The sequence below is a fragment of the Clupea harengus genome, chromosome 3 (genome assembly GCF_900700415.2).
Source record: "Clupea harengus chromosome 3, Ch_v2.0.2, whole genome shotgun sequence".
Classification (NCBI taxonomy): domain Eukaryota; kingdom Metazoa; phylum Chordata; class Actinopteri; order Clupeiformes; family Clupeidae; genus Clupea; species Clupea harengus.
Window position 1 is genome coordinate 5,889,446 of NC_045154.1, and position 24,661 is coordinate 5,914,106.

The 24,661-nt window shown below is 43.6% G+C and overlaps 2 protein-coding genes across 4 annotated transcripts in view; one reads left to right on the forward strand and one right to left on the reverse strand.

Annotated features, from left to right (window-relative positions):
* Positions 1–10,001: 10,001 nt before the first annotated feature.
* bcar1 (BCAR1 scaffold protein, Cas family member) overlaps positions 10,002–24,661 on the reverse strand; it is an 83,270-nt gene continuing 68,610 nt past the window's right edge. For 2 of the 3 annotated variants that reach the window (XM_031564375.2, XM_012832413.3), the window contains exons 4-7: positions 22,021–22,134; positions 20,520–21,767; positions 19,760–19,846; positions 17,047–19,533 (exon numbers count right to left, since the gene is read on the reverse strand). In XM_031564375.2, coding sequence (XP_031420235.1) covers positions 19,021–19,533; positions 19,760–19,846; positions 20,520–21,767; positions 22,021–22,134 — 1,962 coding nt within the window. In that variant the 3' untranslated portion in view covers positions 17,047–19,020. Of the gene's footprint in view, positions 10,695–17,046; positions 19,534–19,759; positions 19,847–20,519; positions 21,768–22,020; positions 22,135–24,661 lie in introns of those variants that run through there. The other variant, XM_042707496.1, reaches the window with a different exon arrangement.
* On the forward strand, positions 13,715–16,116 carry LOC105904481 (neuropeptides B/W receptor type 1-like). Its single transcript, XM_012832370.3, has 2 exons — positions 13,715–13,838; positions 14,308–16,116. Exon 2 carries the CDS (start codon positions 14,310–14,312, stop codon positions 15,357–15,359), a length of 1,050 nt encoding a protein of 349 aa, XP_012687824.2. The 5' UTR covers positions 13,715–13,838; positions 14,308–14,309; the 3' UTR covers positions 15,360–16,116.

Here is a 24,661-nt window from a genome sequence, read left to right on the forward strand (position 1 = left end):
AGATATACCTCCGGTGCTACACATCTAAAGATCCCACCAAGTGGAGCCAGAATCTTCTGTGGGCCGAGATTGCCCACAATCAGCAGGGGAGTGCAGCCACAGGGAACTCTCCCTTTGAAATCATGTGGGGCTACCCTCCACACTTGTTCCCTGCCTCTCTGGAGAAGGGGGATGTTCCTGCAGCACGCAGCTCGGTGAACCACCTTCGCACCCGCTGGCAGCAGGCTCGTCGAGCGTTACTCCAGGCACAGAAGCAGATGAAACATCAGGCAGACAAGCGACGACGACCAGGTTCGACACTCCGGACAGGACAGCGAGTCTGGCTGTCCACCAAGGGCCTGGCCCTGAAGGGGGAGACCCGGAAACTAGCCCCACGTTATATGGGTCCTTTCCGTATCCTCCAGAGAATTTCTCGAACTGCCTTCCTTTTGGAATTGCCGCGCTCTTTGCGAATTCATCCCGTCTTCCATCGATCAACTCTACGCCCAGCCACTTCTTACCCCCTGTGCCCCACCCCACCAGCTCCACCACCACCCAAGTTCATCGCCGGAGGTCCCACGTATACCGTTCGGCGGCTACTGGATAGGCGCACGGTCGGGAGGTCCACTCAGTACCTGGTAGACTGGGAAGGGTATGGACCGGAAGAACGTAGCTGGGTTCCAGCCAAGTTCATTGTGGATAAAGCCCTCATTCAACAGTTACAGAACTCTCTCCCTGGGCCGACAGGTGTCACGTCCGTGCACTGTCGCCGCTCCTCTAGAGGGCGACGTCTTTCCTAGATACTCTAATACTCACCTTTCACCTGCACCGGGCTCTGGGGGTTCACCCGCGGTGATTTCAACTTCCTATTTAAACACTGGGTGTCCCTCCACCTTCACATGAGTAACAGTGAGTACGTGTTGGCGATCTCTCTAATCTTTTGTGAGTGCTGACTGTGTTGTTACAATGTGTTACCTTTGTGTTGGAGCTAGCACTCAACTGCCGTTGGCTAAGCTAGCCTAGTAGCAGCCTAGCTACTGAGTGACTGTGAGTTAGTGGTGCCGCCGCTAACGTGAGTTTCGTTTCTATTTTTGGATTATTGTTTTTCCGTTGTGGATTATACTGGTGCCTACCGTCGACGTGAACTGTACTAAATCCTGTGGGAATTACACTGCCTGCTCTGATCGGTGAAGCACACAGGAAACTAAGAAGAACTTTCCCTTTTCCATGGTGGATATACTCTGGACATACTGTGGATTATATTATCAAGGGGGAACAAATCTATATACTGTGGATTGTATTGTCAAGAGGAATATACATATATACTGTGGATTATATTGCCGTTGTACTAAGAAGGAACTCTGAGTTAATTAAACTTTGTTACATCTCACCTGCTGTCTGCGCTTGTGCTTCAAACCCAAACCTGATACCGAATGCATGAAAATGAATGCATGGTTTTGTCTTTTTTAGCCGGTAATATTTGCCAGTTGGCAAGTGTTAGCTGCTAGGCTAACTTACATTACATTTATTGTTGATAAAGGCGGTCTCTGTTTCATTCCATCTAAGTGATTACGCCTCTAAAGTTTGTCATACCAGCGTTATTTCATTTATCCTTTCTTACGAATTACGAATTACATGAGGCGAACAGTAGAGGAAGTCCTCATCATACACAAACACAGACGGCCTCATGTTCTCCTGCTGCAGCTCGGAACTACTTTTCTTTAAACTGTAAATAACTAAGTTTGATTTCTAAAGATGCATGTTTTATAGGTAAATTACAAGATGCTTAAATGATGATTGTCATTTGATTGTTTGCCATAAAACGCCGATTTAGATTTAGTCATTTAGCAGACGCTTTTATCCAAAGCGACTTACAAGGATGTATACACATTTTACATTTACACTGATGGCACACTGCACATCAGGAGCAATTAGGGGTTCAGTGTCTTGCTCAAGGACGCTTTGACAGGGAATCGAACTAGCAACCTTCTGATTACCTTCTGATTACTAAACGACTTCTCTACCTCCTGTATCACTGTCGACATCATCATCATAATTTTTAAGTCCCTGGTTAAATTGGTGCTTGTCACTGATTTATTAGTCCATGGTGTAAATGCATGATTTATTTATGTGCAGACCAGGGAGAGAGTTCAATCCAGGTGAAGTTGAAGACCTAAAACGTTTGATGGCTGTTGACTGAGGTACTGTTAGACATGTTCCAGCAAACATATTCTCACTACAACTTTTTTTTACATTTCAGGAGTTGAGTCCAGTAGCTAAAAACCTGTGTAAGGGCTGGTAGGTAATCGGTATCTTTGCAGTAACACATTTGAAAATACTGTACAGTTCCACTTGACATCAGTAGGTGGCAGTAGGACATCTTACTAAGAAAAGCATGTGGCTCCTGTACATTGATCAGTCAGTTCTTAAATGGGGATTGTAGAGATTTTATAAGCCTTTGAGTTGTTATCTTATGTCAAGCATCTCTGTAGAGCAGCTTTTACATGGTGACACCACCTCATGTAGAGAAATTGTGCCATTAGTGTTGTGATCTCAGTAATGATGAACTTGACCATTACATGAGAACATATAAAGTCTAAACAGACATGGCATATAAGCCATACATCCGTGCGAGACACCTGATCAAATCTTTGACTGTATTTAACAGGGATATATATTTTCCTCTATCCTATCGCTACCACTGGCAATGGTAACAGCAATAAATGAGAGGATTATAGGCTGATCTAGAAACATAATCTCGCCTTCACCTAATAATCATACATTATATATCATTATTATATTGTTGCATATGTATACATGTACATTTCGCAAAATGAAGAATATATCTGTTATAAAATCACAATGTAACTCACAGGAACTGCTTCACACCCTGTCAGTGTACAGCTTCCACATCAACAAACTATAATTCCTTAAAGTTTCACTCAGAATAAGATATACAACAAACTTTTTAGCCTATTGTTGCCAGAAACTTAATCACAAAAACACATCTTTCTCATTTTCTCACTTCATGCAGTGGTCATATTATGCACGTCTATGCCGGATGTCTAGTTGAAAATTAGTTCCCTTAAAATAGTTTTCATGCCAAGTCACAGAAGAGCAAACCACACCACTTCACATAAGAGGAAGCCACAACAGAGACTCAGACACGGAGATAATTCATGAAGAAAGACAGTCGCAACTGGACACACAGCAAAGACAGGATATAAAGGTGAGCACATAACACATATTTGAATTACTATCAGATGGCTAAATAGATGGATGTTTTTGTAGAAAGGCAATCTGAATCACAGTTCTCGGAAGTAAGGAATTATACTGTTGCTGAGATTCTTTGTAAAGAAAGATTTTTTAGAAAATCTGTCATCTGGCAGGAAATAGACTACAGGACGTCAAATGAGATATTCCTCTATGAGAAAGTGTGTTGTGAGGCTTGTTTTGATATTGATTATTTTACATTTCTGTGTACCTCTACCCTGTGAAAGGCAACATTATAGAGTAATGTGTTTTGATTTTTTTTTTTTTTTTTTTTCGTTTGAAATATGTTTATTGGGAAACACATCATACAGCAGTGAAATTGGCAATTGACAGCAACATGTTTCCTTTTTCATTTCACAAACAAAAACAACAGAGAAGACAAATGTAAACAAACATCACACAACATACAAAAAATTTAATACAAAATACAAAATAAAAACCCCACCCAAAACAGACACCCTCCCACCACAACCCCCCTCCCTTCCCTTACCATAACCCACCCATCCCTCCCTAGGAGTGCATTTTACTTGGGTGTCAATTCATTTCTCTATCAAGATGAGAGATCAAAGGTTGCCAAATTTTCTGAAAGTCCCTCAGCTTGTCTTTCAGAATGAATCTAATTCTCTCCAAATGTAGAGTATCTGTCAAGTCAGTCAGCCAGTGTTTAAAGGAGGGTACCTCTTTCTTTTTCCAGAGAAGTAAGATCAGCTTTTTTGCAGCTATTAGACCATATGCCAGAAGACGCTGTTGTGCTACATTTAATTTCCTTAGCTCTTCAGATATTCCCCAAATTATTAAAATAGGGTCTGGCTCTATCTGAACCTTCAAGATCACAGAAAGAAACCGAAATATTTCACCCCAATAATCTTGAAGTTTGGGGCAAAGAGCATAACTATGTGATAAGGTAGCCTCCATGGACTCACATTTATCACACAAAGGTGAGACTTCTGGAAAAATGTTATGCAATTTTGTCTTTGAAAAGTGTAGCCTGTGCAGGATTTTATTGGTTTTATTGGTCTGGTCTGGCATTAATGGAACAGTCGTGGATGTATTCTAAACTCTCCTCCCACACATTAGGAAGTATAACGGCCCCATTCTCTTTTTCCCACTCCTCTTTTATTTTGTCCATTTTGGGAAGGCACATGCTTTGTAGTGTGTCATACAGTTGTGAAATTATGTAACGAGAGTTAGCAAACAGTTTAATAAAACTCTCTAACTTGTCTGCCACTGCCTTCTCAAAGTTAGGAAGATGTGTTCTGACATAGTCTCTAATCTGAAGGTATCTGAAGAACTGATTCTTTGGCAAGTTATATTTCTCTTGGAGTTGTTGGAAAGAAGCAAAAGTCCCTTCTATGTACAGGTTGCCAACATTACAAATTCCTATTTGCTTCCAGGTATTAAAGGTCCCATCCAGAACAGAGGGAGTGAAGGTGGGGTTTGCTGCTATAGGAAGCAAAAAAGACACTGCATTAAGTTTGAAATGTTTTCTTAGTTGTTTCCATATCCTAATTGTGTCGTGAATGATAGGGTTGTGTTTAAAACAGGTTCTTTTGACTGGTACAGGTGATAGCATAACTGCTCTAATAGAGAATGGTAGGCAATCCTCCCGTTCCATCTCTAGCCCATCGAAGGGTGATGGAGTGTCATCCAACCAGTGTGCAATAGAGCGTATTCCGGTGGCCCAGTAGTATAGAATAAAATTAGGCAGTGCCAGCCCCCCGTTGGTTTTGTGTTTGCAGAGATGGTCCTTTTTTATTCTATGAGACTTGTAGTTCCATATAAAGGGAAGAATAATAGAGTCCAGTTTCCTAAAAAAAAGATTTTGTAAGGTATATAGGCAAGTTTTGAAAAAGATAAAGTAGCTGGGGGAGGAAGATCATCTTAATAGCATTTACTCTACCCAACAGGGAGATAGGGAGTGTTCTCCAGAATTGAATATTGTGCTCTAGCTTGTTTAACAGCACAGGGAAGTTAGCCTTGTAAAGAGCATTATAATTCTTGGTAATTACTATCCCCAGATAGGTTAAGTTGTCCGATATTATATGAAAGGGAAGCTGTTTGAGCCAGTCTTGATCCTCAAATTGTACTGGTAGTAGCTCACTTTTACTCCAGTTAATCTTATACCTAGAAAAAGTACCAAATAAATTAAATATTTTCAGTACTGATGGAATTGTAATCATTGGTTGAGTAACATATAACAAAATGTCGTCTGCGTACAATGATATTGTATTTTTGGTCAACTCTGTGTTGTAGCCATGGATTTCTGGATGTGATCGAATGGTTTCAGTAAGTGGTTATATGGCTAGCAAACAGTAAGTGGGCATCCCTGCCTATTACCCCTGCCAAGCTGAAAAGGAGTAGAAAGAGTCCGGTTAGTGAGTATCCTGGCGCAGGGGCCATTGTATGCTTAGTCCAGGACACAAACTTCTCACCACAGTTGAATTTCTGCAAGACTGCAAATAAGTATGGCCATTCAACCCGGTCGAATGCCTTTTCAGCATCCAAAGTGAGGATAATAAGGTCTTTTTTGAGAAGTCTGGGAGAATGCATGATATTTAGAAGACGTCTAATGTTGTGGAAGGAGTTTCTATTGGGAATAAACCCAGTTTGGTCAGGGTGTACCAACTTACCCATAAAGGCATTAAGTCTTCTGGCCATTGTCTTGTTAGAATTTTTGTATCTGTGTTTAACAATGATATTGGCCTATATGAGCCCACCTCTTCTAGGTCTTTCCCTTTTTTTGGGAGAAGAATGATGGTGGCTTCAGTCAGCGTCTGAGGCAATACGCCATCATCATATGACTGGGTGTATAGTTTGCCTAGGTAGGGGGCCAGCAATCCTCCAAACTTCTTATATATCTCAATACTAAACCCGTCCGGTCCTGGGCTTTTAGCATTTTTCATTGACCCAATGGTTGCTAGTAATTCCTCACATGTAATGTCTGCTTCTAAGGCATCGCGGTCCGTTTGACTTAGTGATGGGAGTTCACATTCGTCTAAAAATGATTGCATTGTTTCAGGTAGAGAAGTTGATTCAGATGTATACAAAGTTTCATAGAACTGCCTAAATCTGTCATTAATATCTCTATGTCTAACTGATGGATTTCTTTCTCAAGTTCTAGCTGTATTGCTTTGTTGCGCTTCTTGAGAGAAGATTGGAAAAGAAATAATGCACCCTCTCAAATAAGACTTACAAGCTTCCCATAGTAGTGTAGGAGAGGTATCATTTTTATCATTGGTTTCAAAATATATCTTAATGTTTGATTCTAGGTATTCACAGAACTTTGCATCTGTGGTAAGCTGGGGGTTAAATCTCCAGCTTCTCTGGATAGGCACATTTTCACCAAGCTTTAGTGAAAATGATACTGGACTGTGGTCAGAAATAATAATATTGTGATATTTTGCATTATAGGAAAGTGGTAATAGTTTGCCATCAACTAAGAAAAAGTCAATTCTAGTATAGACATTATGTACTTTGGAATGAAAGGAATACTCTCTTCCAGTAGCATTAGAAATCCGCTATACATCAGAGACATTCATGTTTTCAATATAAGATTTCAAAAGGTTGCATGCCTTGGAAGGTTCCACCCTCTGTGTAGACCTATCCAAATAAGTGTCCAACACTAAGTTAAAATCGCCACCAACTATTAGATTAGTACTAGAAATATCTGGTATCAGATTTAAAACCTTTCTATAGACGGGCCTCCTTGGGGTCTGTGAATGTGGTCTCGTTCCTGTTGTGCGTCACTCTCAGCTTGGCTGGGTATAAGAGTCCGAATTTGACTCCAGGCTGGTCTCGCAGCAAATTCCTGGCTGGAGTGAAGGCAGCTCAGCATTTAACTACTTCAGATGGAAAGTCTCTTAAAACTTGAATTTGCTGTCCTTGATAAATGAGGCGTTTGGTCTTCATAACCTTCTGCAGCTTTAAAACGTCCATAAGCAGTTGTGCCACGAAATCCCTGGTTTTCTGACCATTTTCCTCCCCCTCTTTAACTCCAGCAATTCTCAGATTTTGTCATTTAGACCGTCCCTCCAAGTCCAAACATTTTGCTGAAAGTTGTTCAACTTGGCTATGTAGTTGCTTTACCCTAGCTTCGAGTTCCACAACTGTGTCTGAGGTAACATTAGCTGACTCACCTAAACTTTCCAAATTTTCATTTTGGGTGTCTAATCGAGCATTTACTGCTAAAAATGCAGTGTCGCTTTCTGTTTTCAGAGCGGCCATTTAACCTCTCAAAGTTGTACTCACGTCAGCAATCTTTTCGTCAATTTTGTCGCAAATGTCTGACTTGGCTTGGGATAATTCCGCTTGCAGTGATGCTATAGCGGCCAATACCGCTTGGTTGTCAGCACTCTGCACGCTCGCCTCCCGGTTACCCTTTCCACTCTGGTTCAGTGCTTCAGTCGGGCCTCCTTCGTCGTTCGACTCAGCCTTGGACTGTCCTTTTTGCTTCGGCATTTTAACTAAACAGCAGGTACTATGAGTGTTTAAGATGCAAAATCCAAAAAACTTTAGATTCAAAATTGCATAGGTTTTGTTTTAAATGTAATTTTAACATGAAATCTGTAGGAGCTACAGCAAGGCGCGTCTTATCTCCTCATCGCTCAACAGTGCCCCCCTGTTTTGAACATTTTAGTTTGTTCACAAAAAACACCCTTAAAACAAAAGCTCCAATGTAGAAATGTCCAGCCAGCTTAATAATCAACTGAACTGTTTTGTCCCACATTTCTTGAGGGGAATCAAGGTGGTTTATGCAATGACTAATAACAGACATTTTGTTTCCCTTTACCCATCAGATTTGATTATGTATCAGGAAAGCATCACATTCACCCAAAGTACCTGGGATATCATGGAGCTGAATACATATAACCTCGACCACAACACCTCAGGTGCGATAGAACTAAACACCACTACGTTCAGCTCGAGTACCTGGGGTGCGAAGAAGCTAACCCCGGTGGTGTTTCTGGGCCTGTGTGCCGCCGTGGGTCTGCCCAGCAACATTGCAGTGATCATTGCCATTGTGCGCAAAATCGCAGGAAAGAACATGAGCTTCACCTTGAAGCTTATGCTGAACCTTGCTGTGTGTGACACTCTGTCTCTTTTGACGATTCCCATCTGGATCTTCGTTCTGCTCTGGGGCTGGTCTCTGGGAGAGCCGATGTGTAAGCTGTTCTCCTATCTGGTTTACTGGAGCCTGTATGCCAGTGTGCTGACCGTCACCTCCATGAGTCTGCACCGCTACAGCATAATGAAGAACAAAAGTCCCAACCGGCAGCTGACGGAGAGGCTGCAGAGGCGGCATAAGTGCATTTGGCTCATCGCTCTCTGGACCCTAGCCGGCGTCCTCTCCTTGCCCATCATTCCAACACGGAGCGTTGTTCCTAAAGACAGTGGTCTGAGATGCCAAATGTCTGGGACAGACTGGGAGAAAGTGTCTGTGCTTCTGTACGAGGTTCTGTTCGGCTTCGCCATCCCCGCCTCTGTCTTGCTGACTTCTTATCTGTGCTTGCACAAGAAAGTACCCAAGGCCAATCTCACAAGTACACGGAGAATGACCAGACTTGTAGTTAGCATTGTGGTGGTGTTTTTTGTGTTTTGGACCCCAATATATATTATCAACATCATGGACATTGTCAACACGTTGACTAAAATCTCTCACCCTGAAATGTACAAGGTGATAAAAAATGTACAGGAGACTGTAGGGGATTTCGCCAAGAGTCTGTCTTACATGAATTGCTGCCTGAACCCATTTCTCTATGCGGTTGCGTCAAGGTCCTCTTGCAGTTCTCTTCGCAAAAGCCCACACAGGAGCAAAGTATCTAATCCAAAAACCCGCGAATCACAAGTATGACTAGGTATGACAAAAACCAAGCTGTTAGGAGAACTGAGTTCTTTTTTCCTGTAAGGTGTAGTGGGATTTGTTTTGAGATGATGTGTGAACATGAGCTGTTGCTGATGCCCACTGAAAACACAACGTCAAAACCAGAAAGCCCGGAAATTTAGAAACTTATTTTGTTGAATGAATTGAAACTTGTGATAGACTGATGGTATGAGAACTGTCTTAAAGTTGTAGTCTAATTATAGTCTCCAAATTTCGTTGTATGCAAATACAATGACAATAAAGGCTTTTCTTTTCTATTCTAGTCTGTACACTCTATGCAGTCCACATCTACGATGGTACTTTTTTGTGTGAAATTGTACAAATTGTGTTGCATATAACTAACTTACTCATTATTATTTTAAGGTATGTTGATTTGTTATTAATCTCATTTGTTATTAAGTCTCTTAAGTCATTCCCTCTGTTTATGTACAGTTAGTTGTAGTTTCTTTAAAAGAGGTCTTGTTAAAACTAATAGCATAGGAGTATATGTTGCTTTCTGTTTTCACTGTGTGTGTGATTGAGCAGAGCAGCTCGCTATCGCTCATCGTTGATACGTGACATTATCCTGGTCTAGTTCCTCCTGTAAGTTCTGCGGAATTGGGCAGTTAACCACCTGACAGGATGTGAAAAGCAATTAATGTGAAAATGACAGGCCATGTTGAATTCAATCAATTATCAGTCCCTTAAGGAATTGATAGAATTCATTTTGAAACATTGTTCATGATTTAAGAATGTATTTATCAAGTGCCTTGTATTAATAGTTACCTTGTATGAATCATAGATAGATAGATACTTTATTTATCCAGAGGGAAATTTAGGACATGTCCTTATTTAGGCAGGAACATGGCTTTTCTGTGTTTCTGTGTGTGTGTAACTTAGATTATTAGGTGCTGACTCCACTTAGTCTGCATATGTGTTATATGTGTTATATATATGTGAGCTATATGCGTAAAAGAAGGAACCTTTTGTCCATGTTTGGTTTGCTCAGAGGTGATAAGAAGGGTCGAACTCTGCTTGTTTGACCCTGTGAAAAACTGACATCCTTGCATGACAGAAAGCGCAGTTGAGATGACACAAGAGGACCTTTAGTCAAGCGTGGCTATTCTTGCTGACATTTGAAACATTTACGGTGTCAGAATTAGATAAACCATAAGATGTCTGTGAAATTGCTTCACTTTTTTTTATCTTTGTGCTGTGAGTGAGCCCGTCAATTGTTGCTGAATATACTGATCTACAACTCCGGAGTCTTGAGATTTTAAGATACATACCCTTATATAATTTATACTTGAATGGAGTACATGGCTTACCACAGGATGACGGACTTCCTGTACTCCACAAAGATCTTGGGCGGATGGTTGCTGCCCACCGAGTTGAAGAAGGCGTCCACGATGTTGGTGAGTGTGGTGATGTTGGACTCGCACTGCTCGGCATAGAAGAGCAGCAGCTGTCGGTCGCCGGTGCTGAGATTGCTGCGCGGACGCTGTGCCACAGGGGTCCAGCCCGTCAGGTCGTGGTTGATTGGCTGGCTCACCTCCTGCTCTAGCCGCTCAAACTGCTTCAGCTGCATCAGGGAAAAGATGACAAAGCAGAGTGAGTGGGGAACATAGTCACACTTTAAACTGCTTTTGTCCTTACTGTTATCACATTTGAACTTCACTAATTTTCCACTATTTAAAGACAGGTTACTGATTCTAATATACACTGAATTGCTCTAAATGAACACATATGATCATTATTATAGATAAGCATGTTAATGGATACTACTCCTAAACACACCTTGACACAGACAGACACACATGTACATACACATCAGATCTCTTACCTGTTGCTGCTCCAGCTGAGTTTTGTTGTGTTTCATAATGTTCCCTTTCTTTAATAATGTCCGCTGATTCTTTTCAAACTCCTCTTTACCCTAAAAGGTATGACGAAAGACGCACATTTTAGTCTCCATTCCAGCGGTATAGAACAACCAGCTGCGCCCACTAGTGGTACTACAGTAGTACGGCAAATCAAAAACACTATACAACTCCACTGGTACCCAGTAGGTGGCAGTGGAACATCACATTTAGAAAGACAGGTGGCACTGGCACATCACCACAGCTGCTCCTAGAGAAAGGGGACTCCTGTACATTGATTTTTCAAGTCTTAAATGGGGATTTTAGAAATGTATGACCCATCGAGATGCTATCTCATGTCAAGTGCCTTAACAGAGCAGCTTTTAGATGGTGCTACCACCTCGTGGGGAGAAACGATGATGTGCTGTATGTGGATACACACATTACTCGTCCGGGATTAATAATGACAACACTGTGACCGTTGCATGATTAGGAGGACACGAGAGCTACACTGACATGGATGTGATGGCAGAGAGAGATCAATGCATCTTTTTACTGATTTACTGATAACATCTTTAACCTTCCTTAGTAGGCAGATATCAGACTACCCTCAGTGAGAAAAGCAATCAGTATGAACTGACATGCTGTAGAATTGCATTTTTCTCTAATTATTCCGTGCAGTCAATAGTTCACATATAAGTAGCATTAATTTGACCCAACCTAATATCAACTGGTTGGCCCCATGGAGTCAATCAATTCGAAGTAAATACATCATCCCACCGGCCAAACCTGTTACCCTGGAGAGAACCATCAACCTATAAGTAAATGTTCCTGTTACTGCTTATTGAAAAATATAAACCCCGAATGCATGAAAATGAATGCATGGTTCTGTCTTTTTTAGCTGGTAATATTTGCCAGTTGGCAAGTGTTAGCTGCTAGGCTAACTTTATAACTTACATTTATTGTTGATAAAGGCGGTCTCTGTTTCATTCCATCTAAGTGATTACGCCTCTAACGTGTGTCATACCAGCGTTATTTCGTTTATCCTTTCTTACGAATTACGAATTACACATTTGGCACAAAAGAACCCTTGTATGAGAAAGCCAGTTCTGTAGCTGCTCGGTTCCAACGGATGCGCGAGGAGTTCGAGAAGATTGGCATGAGGCGAACAGTGGAGGAAGTCCTCATCGTACACGAACACAGACGGCGTCACGTTCTCCTGCTGCAGCTGGGAACTACTTTCTTTAAACTGTAAATAACTAAGTTTGATTTCTAAAGATGTAATTTACCTATAAAACATGCAAGGTGCTTAAATGATGATTGGCATTTGATTGTTTGCCATAAAACGCCGATTTAAAACATCATTTTAAGTCCCTGGTTAAATTGGCGCTTGTCACTGGTTTATAAGTCTATGGTGTAAATGCATGATGTATTTATGTGCAGACCACTAAGAGAGTTCAATCCAGGTGAAGTTGAAGACCTAAAACGTTTGATGGCTGTTGACTGAGGTACATTTCAGGAGTTGAGTCCAGTAGCTAAAAATCTGTGTAAGGGATGGTAAGTAATCGGTATCTTTGCAGTAACACATTTGAAAATACTGTACAGTTCCACTTGACATCAATAGGTGGCAGTAGGACATCTTACTAAGAAAAGCATGTGGCTCCTGTACATTGATCAGTCAGTTCTTAAAGTAACACTATGCAACAATTTGACACTTTTTGAGGTATGGTTGTATAGGTAACTAGTTTTGGTACCATCCTCAAATTCATTTTGATAGCATATGGTCATGTGAAGGACAGATAAACACCTGTCAGCCATCAAAGATATGCCCTATGTAGTTCTGTGTAACGGGCTGGAACACCCTGCAAAAATGGAAGAAAAGCTTTCACACGCATGACATTGCCAGCTATACTGCCAAAAGACACCAGTGAATGTTTGGCAAGCTTCTATCAGTGTCCGCTGGGCTGTTGGTGGTGTTTGCAAGGTTTTTGCATGCCTTTTAGGTAGTTAGCTTACTAGTTTTGGAACAGAACTCCGTATTGCTGCTTTAAATGGGGATTGCAGAGATTTTATGAGCCATTGAGTTGTTATCTTATGTCAAGCATCTCTGTAGAGCAGCTTTTACATGATGACACCACCTCATGTAGAGAAATTGTGCCATTAGTGTTGTGATCTCAGTAATGATGAACTTGACCATCACATGAGAACATATAAAGTCTACACAGACATGGCATATAAGCCATACATCCGTGCGAGACACCTGATCAAATCTTTGACTGTATTTAACAGAGATATATATTTTCCTCTATCCTATCGCTACCACTGGCAATGGTAACAGCAATAAATGAGAGGATTATAGGCTGATCTAGAAACATAATCTCGCCTTCACCTAATAATCATACATTTTACATCATTATTATATTGTTGCATATGTATACATGTAAATATCACAAAATGAAGAATATATCTGTTATAAAAAGAATATATCTGTTATAAAATCACAATGTAACTCACAGGAACTGCTTCACACCCTGTCAGTGTACAGCTTCCACATCAACAAACTATAGTTCCTTAAAGTTTCACTCAGAATAAGATATACAACAAACTTTTTAGCCTATTGTTGCCAGAAACTTAATCACAAAAACACATCTTTCTCATTTTCTCACTTCATGCAGTGGTCATATTATGCACGCCTATGCCGGATGTCTAGTTGAAAATGATTTCCCTTAAAATAGTTTTTATGCCAAGTCACAGAAGAGCAAACCACACCACTTCACATAAGAGGAAGCCACAGCAGAGACTCAGACACGGAGATAATTCATGAAGAAAGACAGTCGCAACTGGACACACAGCAAAGACAGGATATAAAGGTGAGCACATAACACATATTTGAATTACTATATGATGGCTAAATAGATGGATGTTTTTGTAGAAAGGCAATCTGAATCACAGTTCTCGGAAGTAAGAAATTATACTGTTGCTGAGATTCTTTGTAAAGAAATATTTTTTAGACAATCTGTCATCTGGCAGGAAATAGACTACAGGACATCAAATGAGATATTCCTCTATGAGAAAGTGTGTTGTGAGGCTTGTTTTGATATGGATTATTTTACATTTCTGTGTACCTCTACCCTGTGAAAGGCAACATTATAGAGTAATGGGTTTTGAACATTTTAGTTTGTTCACAAAAAACACCCTTAGAACAAAAGCTCCAATGTAGGAATGTCCAGCCAGCTTAATAACCAACTGAACTGTTTTGTCCCACATTTCTTGAGTGGAATCAAGGTGGTGTATGCAATGACAAATCACAGACATTTTCTTTTCCCCTTTCCCCATCAGATATGACTATGTATCAGGAAAGCACCACATTCACCCAGAGTACCTGGGATATCATGGAGCTGAATACATATAACCTCGACCACAACACCTCAGGTGCGATAGAACTAAACACCACTACGTTCAACTCGAGTACCTGGGGTCCAAAGAAGCTAACCCCTGTGGTGTTTCTGGGCCTGTGTGTCGCTGTGGGTCTGCCCAGCAACATTGCAGTGATCATTGCCATTTTCCACAAAATCGCAGGAAAGAACATGAGCTTCACCTTGAAGCTTATGCTGAACCTTGCCGTGTGTGACACTCTGTCTCTTTTGACGATTCCCGTCTGGATCTACGTTCTGCTCTGGGGCTGGTCTCTGGGAGAGCCGATGTGTAAACTGTTCTCCTATCTGGTTAACTGGAGCCTGTATGCCAGTGTGCTGACCGTCACCTCCATGAGTCTGCACCACCACAGCATAATGAAGAACAAAAGTACCAACCGGCAGCTGACGGAGAGGCTGCAGAGGCGGCATAAGTGCATTTGGCTCATCGCTCTCTGGACCCTAGCGGGCGTCCTCTCCTTGCCCATCATTCCAACACGGAGCGTTGTTCCTAAAAACAGTGGTCTGAGATGCCAAATGTCTGGGACAGACTGGGAGAAAGTGTCTGTCCTTCTGTACGAGGTTCTGTTCGGCTTCGCCATCCCTGCCTCTGTCTTGCTGACTTCTTATCTGTGCCTGCACAAGAAAGTACCCAAGGCCAATCTCACAAGTAAACGGAGGATGACCAGACTTGTAGTTAGCATTGTGGTGGTGTTTTTTGTGTTTTGGACTCCAACACGTATCATCAACATCATGGACATTGTCACCACGTTGACTAAAATCTCTCACCCTCAAACGTACAAGGAGATGAAAAATGTACGGAGGATTGCAGGGGATTTCGCCAAGACTCTGTCTTACATGAATTGCTGCTTGGACCCATTCCTCTATGCTTTTGCGTCAAGGTCCTTTTTAACAAGGCAGAGACGCCGCAGCAATGGAGAGCACTTGCAGTTCTCCTCGCAACAGCCCAACAGTTGAGCAAAGCGTCTAATCCAAAAACTAGCGAATCACAAGTATGACTAGGTATGACCGAAAATGTATCACACATTCATCTAACCAAGCTGTTAAGAGAACTGTGCTGCACACAGTTGCAATGCAAACCTTGGCCGTTTTGAGCAGTCTGTTTTTGGAATGTTGGTTTAAACCACAGACTAATATTTCTATGGATAAATATACACCTTGGAGCTCTTTTTTCTGTAACGTGTAGTGGGATTTGTTTAGAGATGATGTGTGAACATGAGTTGTTGCTGATGCCCACTGAGAACAGGAAGTCAAAACCAGAAAGACGTGACAACTGTTATAAAGTTTGAGTCTATTTGTAGTCTGTACACTTTACTTTTTTAAAGTGAAATTGTACAAATGTGTTGAAATATCTTGTCAAATTGTGTTTTATATAACTAACTTACTCATTATTATTTTAATGTATGTGGATTTGTTGTTAATCTCATATGTTATTAAGTCACTCACATCATTCCCTCTGTTTATGTATAGTTGTAGTTTCTTTAAAAGAGGTCTTGTTAAGAATAATAGCATAGGAGTATATGTTGCTTTCTGTTTCCACTGTGTGTGTGATTGAAATCCAGAGCAGTTATTTTTTGGGTCATTTGATGAGTCACATACGTGACATTATCCTGGTCTAGTTCCTCCTGTAAGTTCTCCAGTATTGGGAAATTAACCACCTGACAGAATGTGAAAAGCAATAAATGACAGGCCATGTTGAATTCCTCTTACATAACATCAATCATCAGTCTTTTGAGGAACACATGAACAGTCATCTGATTTAGTGTGTAATGTTCAGCGCAAGACTGCGCTGATTTTAGCACTAACCAGAAATGCCAAAGAGTACAATGTAAAATATTGGGAAGGTGAAAACTCATGAATCAATCATACTTGTTGAGCAGGCTTTGCAAAGGTCTAGTCTGATGGAACTATATAAGATAGAGGACATATTGAAAGAGCAAGTGATGACGTTGACTACATGTTCACAAACTTGCTAAATTGACTTAGGTAACTCATTTGATTTAGTTATCTTGTGTGGATATTTTCACGCAAAACAGAAACATACATGCCTTTATATAATGGCTTACCATGGACACAACCATTAATAACTAATACATACATCAGAGAGAACCCTAATTTGTCTTAATCCCTCAACCTTCCCCTTACATTTGATCTGATTTTACTGCATCTCATTCCGCTGTTTGTGATTGGACCAGGCCCTTTCGTTCCTCTTTAGCTGAGTGCCACACGTTCAAACAGCAGGCAAATGTTGCAAACTAAACCACATGCACGGCTAACTTCCTGCAGTCTAGTGCAGCCAGAGTGGTTTGAGGTTCTCTGTGCATTTCATCTGTTTGTCACGTATTCATGTGTTAAAATATTTATTTTAATTTCACTGAAATATTGTATGGGTGTAGGTGTATGTAAAGAAATGTACATGCTCTTGCATCATTTCAGGGACTATCTCTTAATAATGGTAAAATTGTGTAATTCAATGATGAAATATTATCCACTTGGCTCAAAACGATTGGCTCAAAACTTAAAACCTGTTGAAGTGTGCATCTTCTGTTGGTCGGCCTCTCAGTGGCCATGTGGTTTCACACGACCATGAAAAACACATTTTAATGTGATACCATGTGACAGTAAAGGCTAGGTGGAGCGAAAGTTGGTTTGCAGTTTATTTTTTTAATGAAAATATATTAAACATATATTTTCCAGTTACGCAATGTACAGTATGTTCTTAAACAGATACCTCAATGTCTTTCAAATCCTTTCAACACAGATTTGATTTGAGAACAGAACATTACAACAAATACCTTTTTTTATTCAATGTAGTCTTTTTCTTTCTTTTTTTAAAACTGGATAGGGATTTCGACTAAATGCACAACAACATGTTGCAGTACTTAATAGCATAATAAAGTTTCACTGAACTACTCTCTCTGACATATTCTGATACTTAGAATACAACCAACAGGGTGGACACAGAAGAGGTGTGCTAGGGATCATCTCCATGCCGACCAGTCCAGACACTGTAGAGCAGCACTTGTCTGGGGCAGCTGAGTCACCACGGGAGGACACGGCTGCTGTAGTGTCACACAGCAGGAAAGAGCTGAGTCATGTTCACATCCACATCTGGGCCACTGAGGAAACCTATCATCTCTAGGTGCCGTTTTCATATACAGATTAATATTCATTATTTACGTGATGGCTGGGAGTGGGGTTGGGTGCCATATGGTTGAAGCGGGCCTGCGCGTGCACACACACACACACACACACACACACACACACACACACACACACACACGGACACACACACACTGAAACCTTCTCCATCAGGGACCACATCACCAGGGCTGGCATAAGCCACTGCAGAGGATATTCTCCACATTCCTCTGGCAATCCCATCTGTATGACACTCTGATCCCAATACCATCCCCTGACCTGCAGGGTGTGGGTCTGCTATGACTGAAGTGCTGGTAAGGAGGTGTGTAGGATGGTGAGGAGACCTGGGTCCTTGTCAGGTAACCCCCTGCCCCTTCACGCTCCTAAAACTGACCCTTAAAGTGGAATTTCGGGAGATACTGCTGTCAGCGTGCATGTGTTCACACACTGGCCTGAATCTGTGGACCCCTGCTGTAATCAAGTCGTGGGAGAGAAAAGCAGGAGCTGACGTGCCCACAACAGTGAACTCACAAAGCTTTGTGCTTTAAAAAAAAACAATAACCGTAACTTCACGCAGATGCAAACCTTTTCTCTTTGAGTGCCTTTCGTACTTTATAAAAAAATCTAATTTTCTAATCAGTTGTTATTTTTTCCATAATTGCATGATACTGCTGTCCATATTGTCTTCCACGTGAGAATGGGTTGATACTATTGCAACACATCAGCTCAACTGGGACATCTTAATTAGCTTCCAGACCACTTAACATCTAAGCTGTCCCGTGACAGTGGGCTGTCTGCGCACTGTGTGAAGACCCTGTCAATGGCATCACTCCTGAAGCAACTCCCAGCATGCTTTGCACCCACCCTGCATCCATTGTTGATAGAAGGGGGGAAGCTTTTCCATTTTCAGTCACTGTTTCATCCATCCAATCAAAGCATTAATCATTAAAAAAAGCACATCCATGATTGATCTCTGATGAAAAACAGCATTAAGTACTTCTACATACACATTAGAAATTTTGAACATCCTTAATCAACATGTCGTAATAATAATAATGATAACAATTATAATAATCAGAGCAATAATTACAGTATAGCAATAATCATAATGGACTGTGTTCTAGAAACTTCTTTCAGTTTTCTTTTTGTCCTCTCTCACTCCACAGATGTTGAGAAACAATTAAGAGTACGAGTTCAGTCTCTCACTTCTGTCCCCCCATCCCGTGCGTATACTTAAATATTTACAACAATTCATTTACAACCACTGTCCCTGGCCCAGTCAGACTGTCAGCAGACCTTTCTTATGTGATTTAAAAAAAGATGAACGCAGACGAGTGTGTACGTGGTGGGCTCTCTAGGGGGCCGGGGAAAGAGATTAGACCGGTGGGTCCGCACTGCTACCGTCTCCCTTCCCCATCACCCCAGAAATTCAGGAGTCCTCCACCAACTTTGAGAACCTCCACCCCCACACAAATCCTCACATGGCCACCAGCTGGCTGAGCGCCATGCGGAACTGCTGGGTGTAGCCGGTGAGCTCGCGCACCCTCTCCGTCATCTCGCGGGCGGCGCCCGGCGACGGGTACTGCAGCGCCGCCGTCTTGGTGCTGAGCACAATGTCCTTGAGCTTGTCGCAGAGCGCGTTGCTGTGCTGCGCCACGTGCGCGCGCACCTCCGGCGACTTGGCCTGCCGCGACAGCGTGTCGCCGATGAACACCAGCTTGTGCGCACTCAGGATGACGAACTTGCTGTGCGCCACAAAGATCTTGGGCGGCTGGTTGCTGCCCACCGAGTTGAAGAATGCGTCCACGGCGTTGGTGAGCGTGGTGATGTTGGCCTCGCACTGCTCGGCATAGAAGAGCAGCAGCTGTCGGTCGCCGGTGCTGAGATTGCTGCGCGGAGCCTGCGGATGCTGCCCTGCAGGGGTCCAGCCCGTCAGGTCGTGGTTGATTGGCTGGCTCACCTCCTGCTCCAGCCGCTCAAACTGCTTCAGCTGCATCAGGGAAAAGATGACAGGGCAGAGTGAGTGGGGGACATAGTCACACTTTAAACTGCTTTTGTCCTTACTGTTATCACATTTGCACTTCACTCATTTTACAAATTACTTAACTGATTTTGATATACACTGAATAGCTTTAAATGCACACATATGTTAATATTATACATGGTACTCCTAAACACACAGATACACACATGTACATCCACATCAGATCTCTTACCTGTTGCTGCTCCAGCGTTTTGTTGTGTCTCGTAATGTTCCCTTTCTCTAATAATTGCCGCTGATTCTTTTCAAACTCCTCTTTACCCTAAAAGGTATGATGAAAGAAGCACGCTTTAGTCTCCATTCCAACATTATAGAACATAGAAGTAGGTGGCAGTGGAACATCACATTTAGAAATACAGGTGGCACTGGCACATCACCACAGCTGCTCCTGTACATTGATTATTCAAGTCTTAAATGGGGATTTTAGAGATTTATGGCCCATCGAGATGCTATCTCATGTCAAGTGCCTCAACAGAGCAGCTTTTAGATGGTGCTACCACCTCACGGGGAGAAACGATGATGTGCTGTATGTGAATACACACATTACTCGTCCGGCATGATTAATGACAACACTGTGACCGTTGCATGATTAAGGACACGAGAGCTACACTGACATGGATGTGATGGCAGAGAGAGATCACTGCCGATATACTGATAACATCTTTAACCTTCCTAAGTAGGGACATATCAGACTACCCTCAGTGAGAAAAGCAATCAGTATGAACTGACATGCTGTAGAATTCGTGTTGCTTCAGGAGCATGGAAAGGAGTAGTGTAATTTCATTGGCTATTGAGTTCAAATATCAACAACCTTCACCAGATTTGCAGACTACATCTTTAAGATGCAAACCTCCATGATCTACACTGGCAACATAATATCTTCTAGAATGCTGTGTATGTTGAGAGTAAGATGGAGTCAGCAGCATTCCTCTCACCTGTAAATGCACGTAGTCATAGTCTTCCATCCAGCCCGCCTCGGTGGTTTCATAAGGCCGGTCCGGTGACTCCTCCTCGGCCGTGAACTTGGGCGGCGAGGGTAGAGGACGCGACTGGATGTTGGCGCGCTCAGGCGTGCCCGTCTGATAGGCCGAGATGTTGTTGTTGTCGGCGCAGTGGGGCAGCGGCGGCAGAGGCATCTGTTGCTGCTGCAGCTTGTTTGTCCGTTTGAAAAGCAGCGATGCATTGCCGTGTAGGAACGACGCCAGCTGCTTGGTGTCGTCGGGCACGCCGCGGGCGCACATGACCAGCCGGTCCAGGTCGTCGCCCTGGCTGCCGGGAGCGGGCGCCGCCGCCAGTTTGGCGGGCGACCAGCCGATGGCGTCCAGGGCCTGGCTGTGCTTGACCAGCGTCTGAAAGGCTTCCTCCATCTTCTGCACCTGTCGGCCCAGCTTGGCCTGCAGCGTGCGATCGGTGGCCTGGGCGGCGTTGGCCACGGCACCGCGGGCAAACTCCAGCAGGTCTCGGACGGCGGTGCGCGTGCGCTCGGTGGCCTGCCGCAGCCCGGGCAGGTTAGCCTCCATCTGCGCGGAGCTCCGCCAGTTGCCGCTGATGAAGGCGATGAGCACGGACACGGAACTCTCCACCCCCTGCTGCAGCCGTTGTAGTCGCTCCATGGCCTGGTCCAGGTCCAGCGCCAGCAGGCGGTTGGAGCCTGGGCCCGATGCGGGGGCCTCCCTGACGGGGACGGTGTCCAGCGAGGACGTGGAGAGGTTGCTGCGCGTGCTGCCCGTGCTGGTGGCCGACAGGCGCTTGAAGTTGAGTGCCAGCTGCTCCTCGCTGGTGCCCCCCGCAGCGTCTCGCACCACCTGCGGCGGCACGTCGTAAACGTAGTCGCCGTGGTCCTCGCGCTCGCTGCACACCCGCTCCCGGGGGAAGTCATAGACGTCCTGCGGCGGGATGGAAGGGAGGGGCTCGTTTGGGGGGCCGCCCTTGCGCAGGCTGGCGGGGATATCGTAGATCTCCTGGCTGTCTTGAGGGGGGCGCTTGTTTGTCATCAAGGGTGGTGGGACGTCGTAAACATCCTCTGGGATGAGGGGTTCGGGGCCGACGCCTGGGCCCTGAGGCAAGTAGGCAAGGCCTTCTATGGCCTTCATCTTGGCAAAGTGGGGGGGCACGTCATACGTCTCCTCCCTCACTGGACCGTCGGGCACGTCCTTACTGACAGAGGGTGGGAAGTCATAAACCTGTAACAGAGAAACAGAGATTGACACAGAACAAGACCAAAGGCCATCCATGTGTTCCTCAAGTAACACAAGTTTATCAAAAAGGTTTGTTTATGACTTACAAACTAAATACATTTGTTATTATATGCATATGCATCGTAAAAATGACCTGTATGTACATGTCAGACATTTAACACATCATCTGCACTTCTTTGTGTGACACTAAAGCCCAGTGTGTGGGTGCGGGGTAGAGGCCACAGGGTGAAGGACTCACTGTCTGCTGGGACAGAAGCTGGCTCTTGTCCACACTGGGTGGGGTGTCGTAGATGTCGTGACCGCCCTCTTTACTGGGGGGGCCTTTCACTGTCATGGGGGGGGTGTCATAGACCTGCAGAGAGAGGCGGCACAGACACGGTTAAACACAGCACAGACACAAAAGAAAACACTAAATTAAGAGAGCCCACACACACACACATACGAACAAAACATACACACACACTCAACATGAAACCTCAAGCAGACATATCTAGACCCTTTTACCCTGAGGCTTTGGTTTTAGAGGAATATTCAAAAGGAAGGTGCTAATGTAATCAGATTTTTAGGGGTGGGGGATATCCACTTTCCTGTGGATAAGGTTTTTATTAGGTGGGAGGAGGGGCCATGTATTTCCCTTAATCCTTTCCTCAGCACCCCAGGGCTTCAGGTGCTCTGTATCTTTGGTCTGCTCCTCTTTGTCTATAGTGCCTGTATGAATACCCCAGGCCTCAAGCGGCACATTAGGATCACCGCAAAGAAATTGAGGTAAGTAAACGTCTTGGTGGAAATGTTAAGTCTTTACGTTTTTTCAAGCTATATTAAGCCAATTACTAAGGTGGTGGTGTTACGTTATGTAGGCTTTTGTGTATAATTTACAAATCCCTAAAAACAGCATGTAGTCTGCAAATATATTACCAAAATAGACCAGTTAACAAGCTAGCTAACTTTCACCAGTGATCAAAGTGTGGTTGGTGTTTGCAAGGCAAGTATGTGGTTTCAGCTTTATTTAAAGCAGCCGTAGCTAGACTCAAATGTAAACAGTTTTCATTGACTAAAACTAGACTAAAATACTTTTAGTCTCTTTGCAAAGTCTTATATTCAGGCAACTTCTTAATATATAAGCGTCTTCAGAGAAAAGCCTGCATGCTTACATATGAACAGCACAACCTCACAGTTATTTTGGACTCTCCAAATTTTCGCCAGGTGAGTGTGAATACTGACTCACTGAGCAAACACACACCGTCGCTTTCTCACCCTCCTTCCAAACAGCACAAACTGTGGGAATGTCTTTCTGAGACGATTCAGCTTCTGGTGAGCGAGCAAAGGAGCGAGTGAGTGAGCGAAAGTTGTTTCAGATCAGCTGCAGTGCTGTGATGGGCTGAGCTGATTTCTCCATCTATCTACTGTACCTTCATTAACACACAGCAAATTGCCCCTCCACACACACACACACACACACACACAACACCCACCCCCTTTGTCTCCTGATGAGAGGATTAGCAAGTATAATGCTGCCCAAACAATGTGATACAATCTGTTCTGGAGGGAAGGTTTGGAGGGGGCCAGTGTGAAGCGACTAGTATAGAGTGAGGGAGAGAGATAGAGTGTGGAAGAGAGAGAAACTTATGAATACCAAAATCAAAGAGAACACAAACTCAGGGCACTTTGCCAGACTTGATCAGGCTGCTCTTTCAAACGCTTTAATTTCAGGGGGAGCAGAGTCGCCTGGAGAGCGGATCTCGTTAATATTCCGAGCGCGCCTGAAGAAGGGGCACTGCGTTCTGTTGGGGCGAGGCAAGGGCTCCGGGTGCTGCCACCAACTACCCACGATGCGGAGGAAATGCCATCAGCTGGGACTCCTCCGCCTCGGAGCATCCACACCGTTCGGTTGCCCGGCAGCAGGCAGCTGACTTATTCTCTGGGCCTGAACCCTGCAGTCTCCTCAGGGGCATGCAGAAGACGCCGGCCAGATTTACTGCTGCTTCAGAAACACGAGGCTATGCTGCACTGTGCAGTAAAAACATGGCCTGTGTGCTTGAGGAGATAAGCTGCCGGTAAAGGCCTCCCTGCAGATTCTGTATCTATTCCTCATCTCTTCATTGCTCTCAAATGTACTGCAGTGAAAACACATTTAGATCTTTTCACTCATATTCTCTAGTCCTGTGTCTTTTATTTCTGTCCCTACCCTCCAAGCTGCTTGTCTTCTTATGCTGGAAGGTTACAGTGTCACTGTGTGTTTATGTTTATATGTGTCTTTGTGTGTGTGTGTGTATACATGAATGGGTAGATGTGTTTGAGTGTGTGTGTCAAAGATAGGGTGTGTCTGTGTGTGTGTGTGTGTGTGTGTGTGTGTGTGTGTGTGTGTGTGTGTGTGTGTGTGTGTGTCTGCTAGTTTGTATGAGTACTTTTTGTGTGGATGTCTATGTTTGTCTGTGTGTGTGTGTGAGTGTGTGTGTGTGTGTGTGTGTGTGTGTGTGTGTCCTTTGCTGCAGGCTTTGTTGTCTTCTCCTAACATCTCCAGGGCCCAGTGGCCAGTGCAGAATGAGAGAGGGAGAGGAGAGAGGGAGTATGAAAAAGATGAGGGACAGATCTCTCTCTCTCTCTCTGACAGCGCTTTCACCTTCACATAAAGACCCAGGGGCACATCACTCTGGACAAACACAGCCTCACACACACTCACACACACACACACACACACGCACATACACACGCACGCACACATACACACGCACTCACACCCTTATTAAGCTGAAAGAAAAAATACCCCACGCCGACCTTCTTTTTCAAACGCCTCCAGACACTGAAATATCTAGTTCCCCTGTGAGCTACGCATGACCTCGTCTAAAAATAGAAACGCATTTGCAGCACCAATGTGGGTT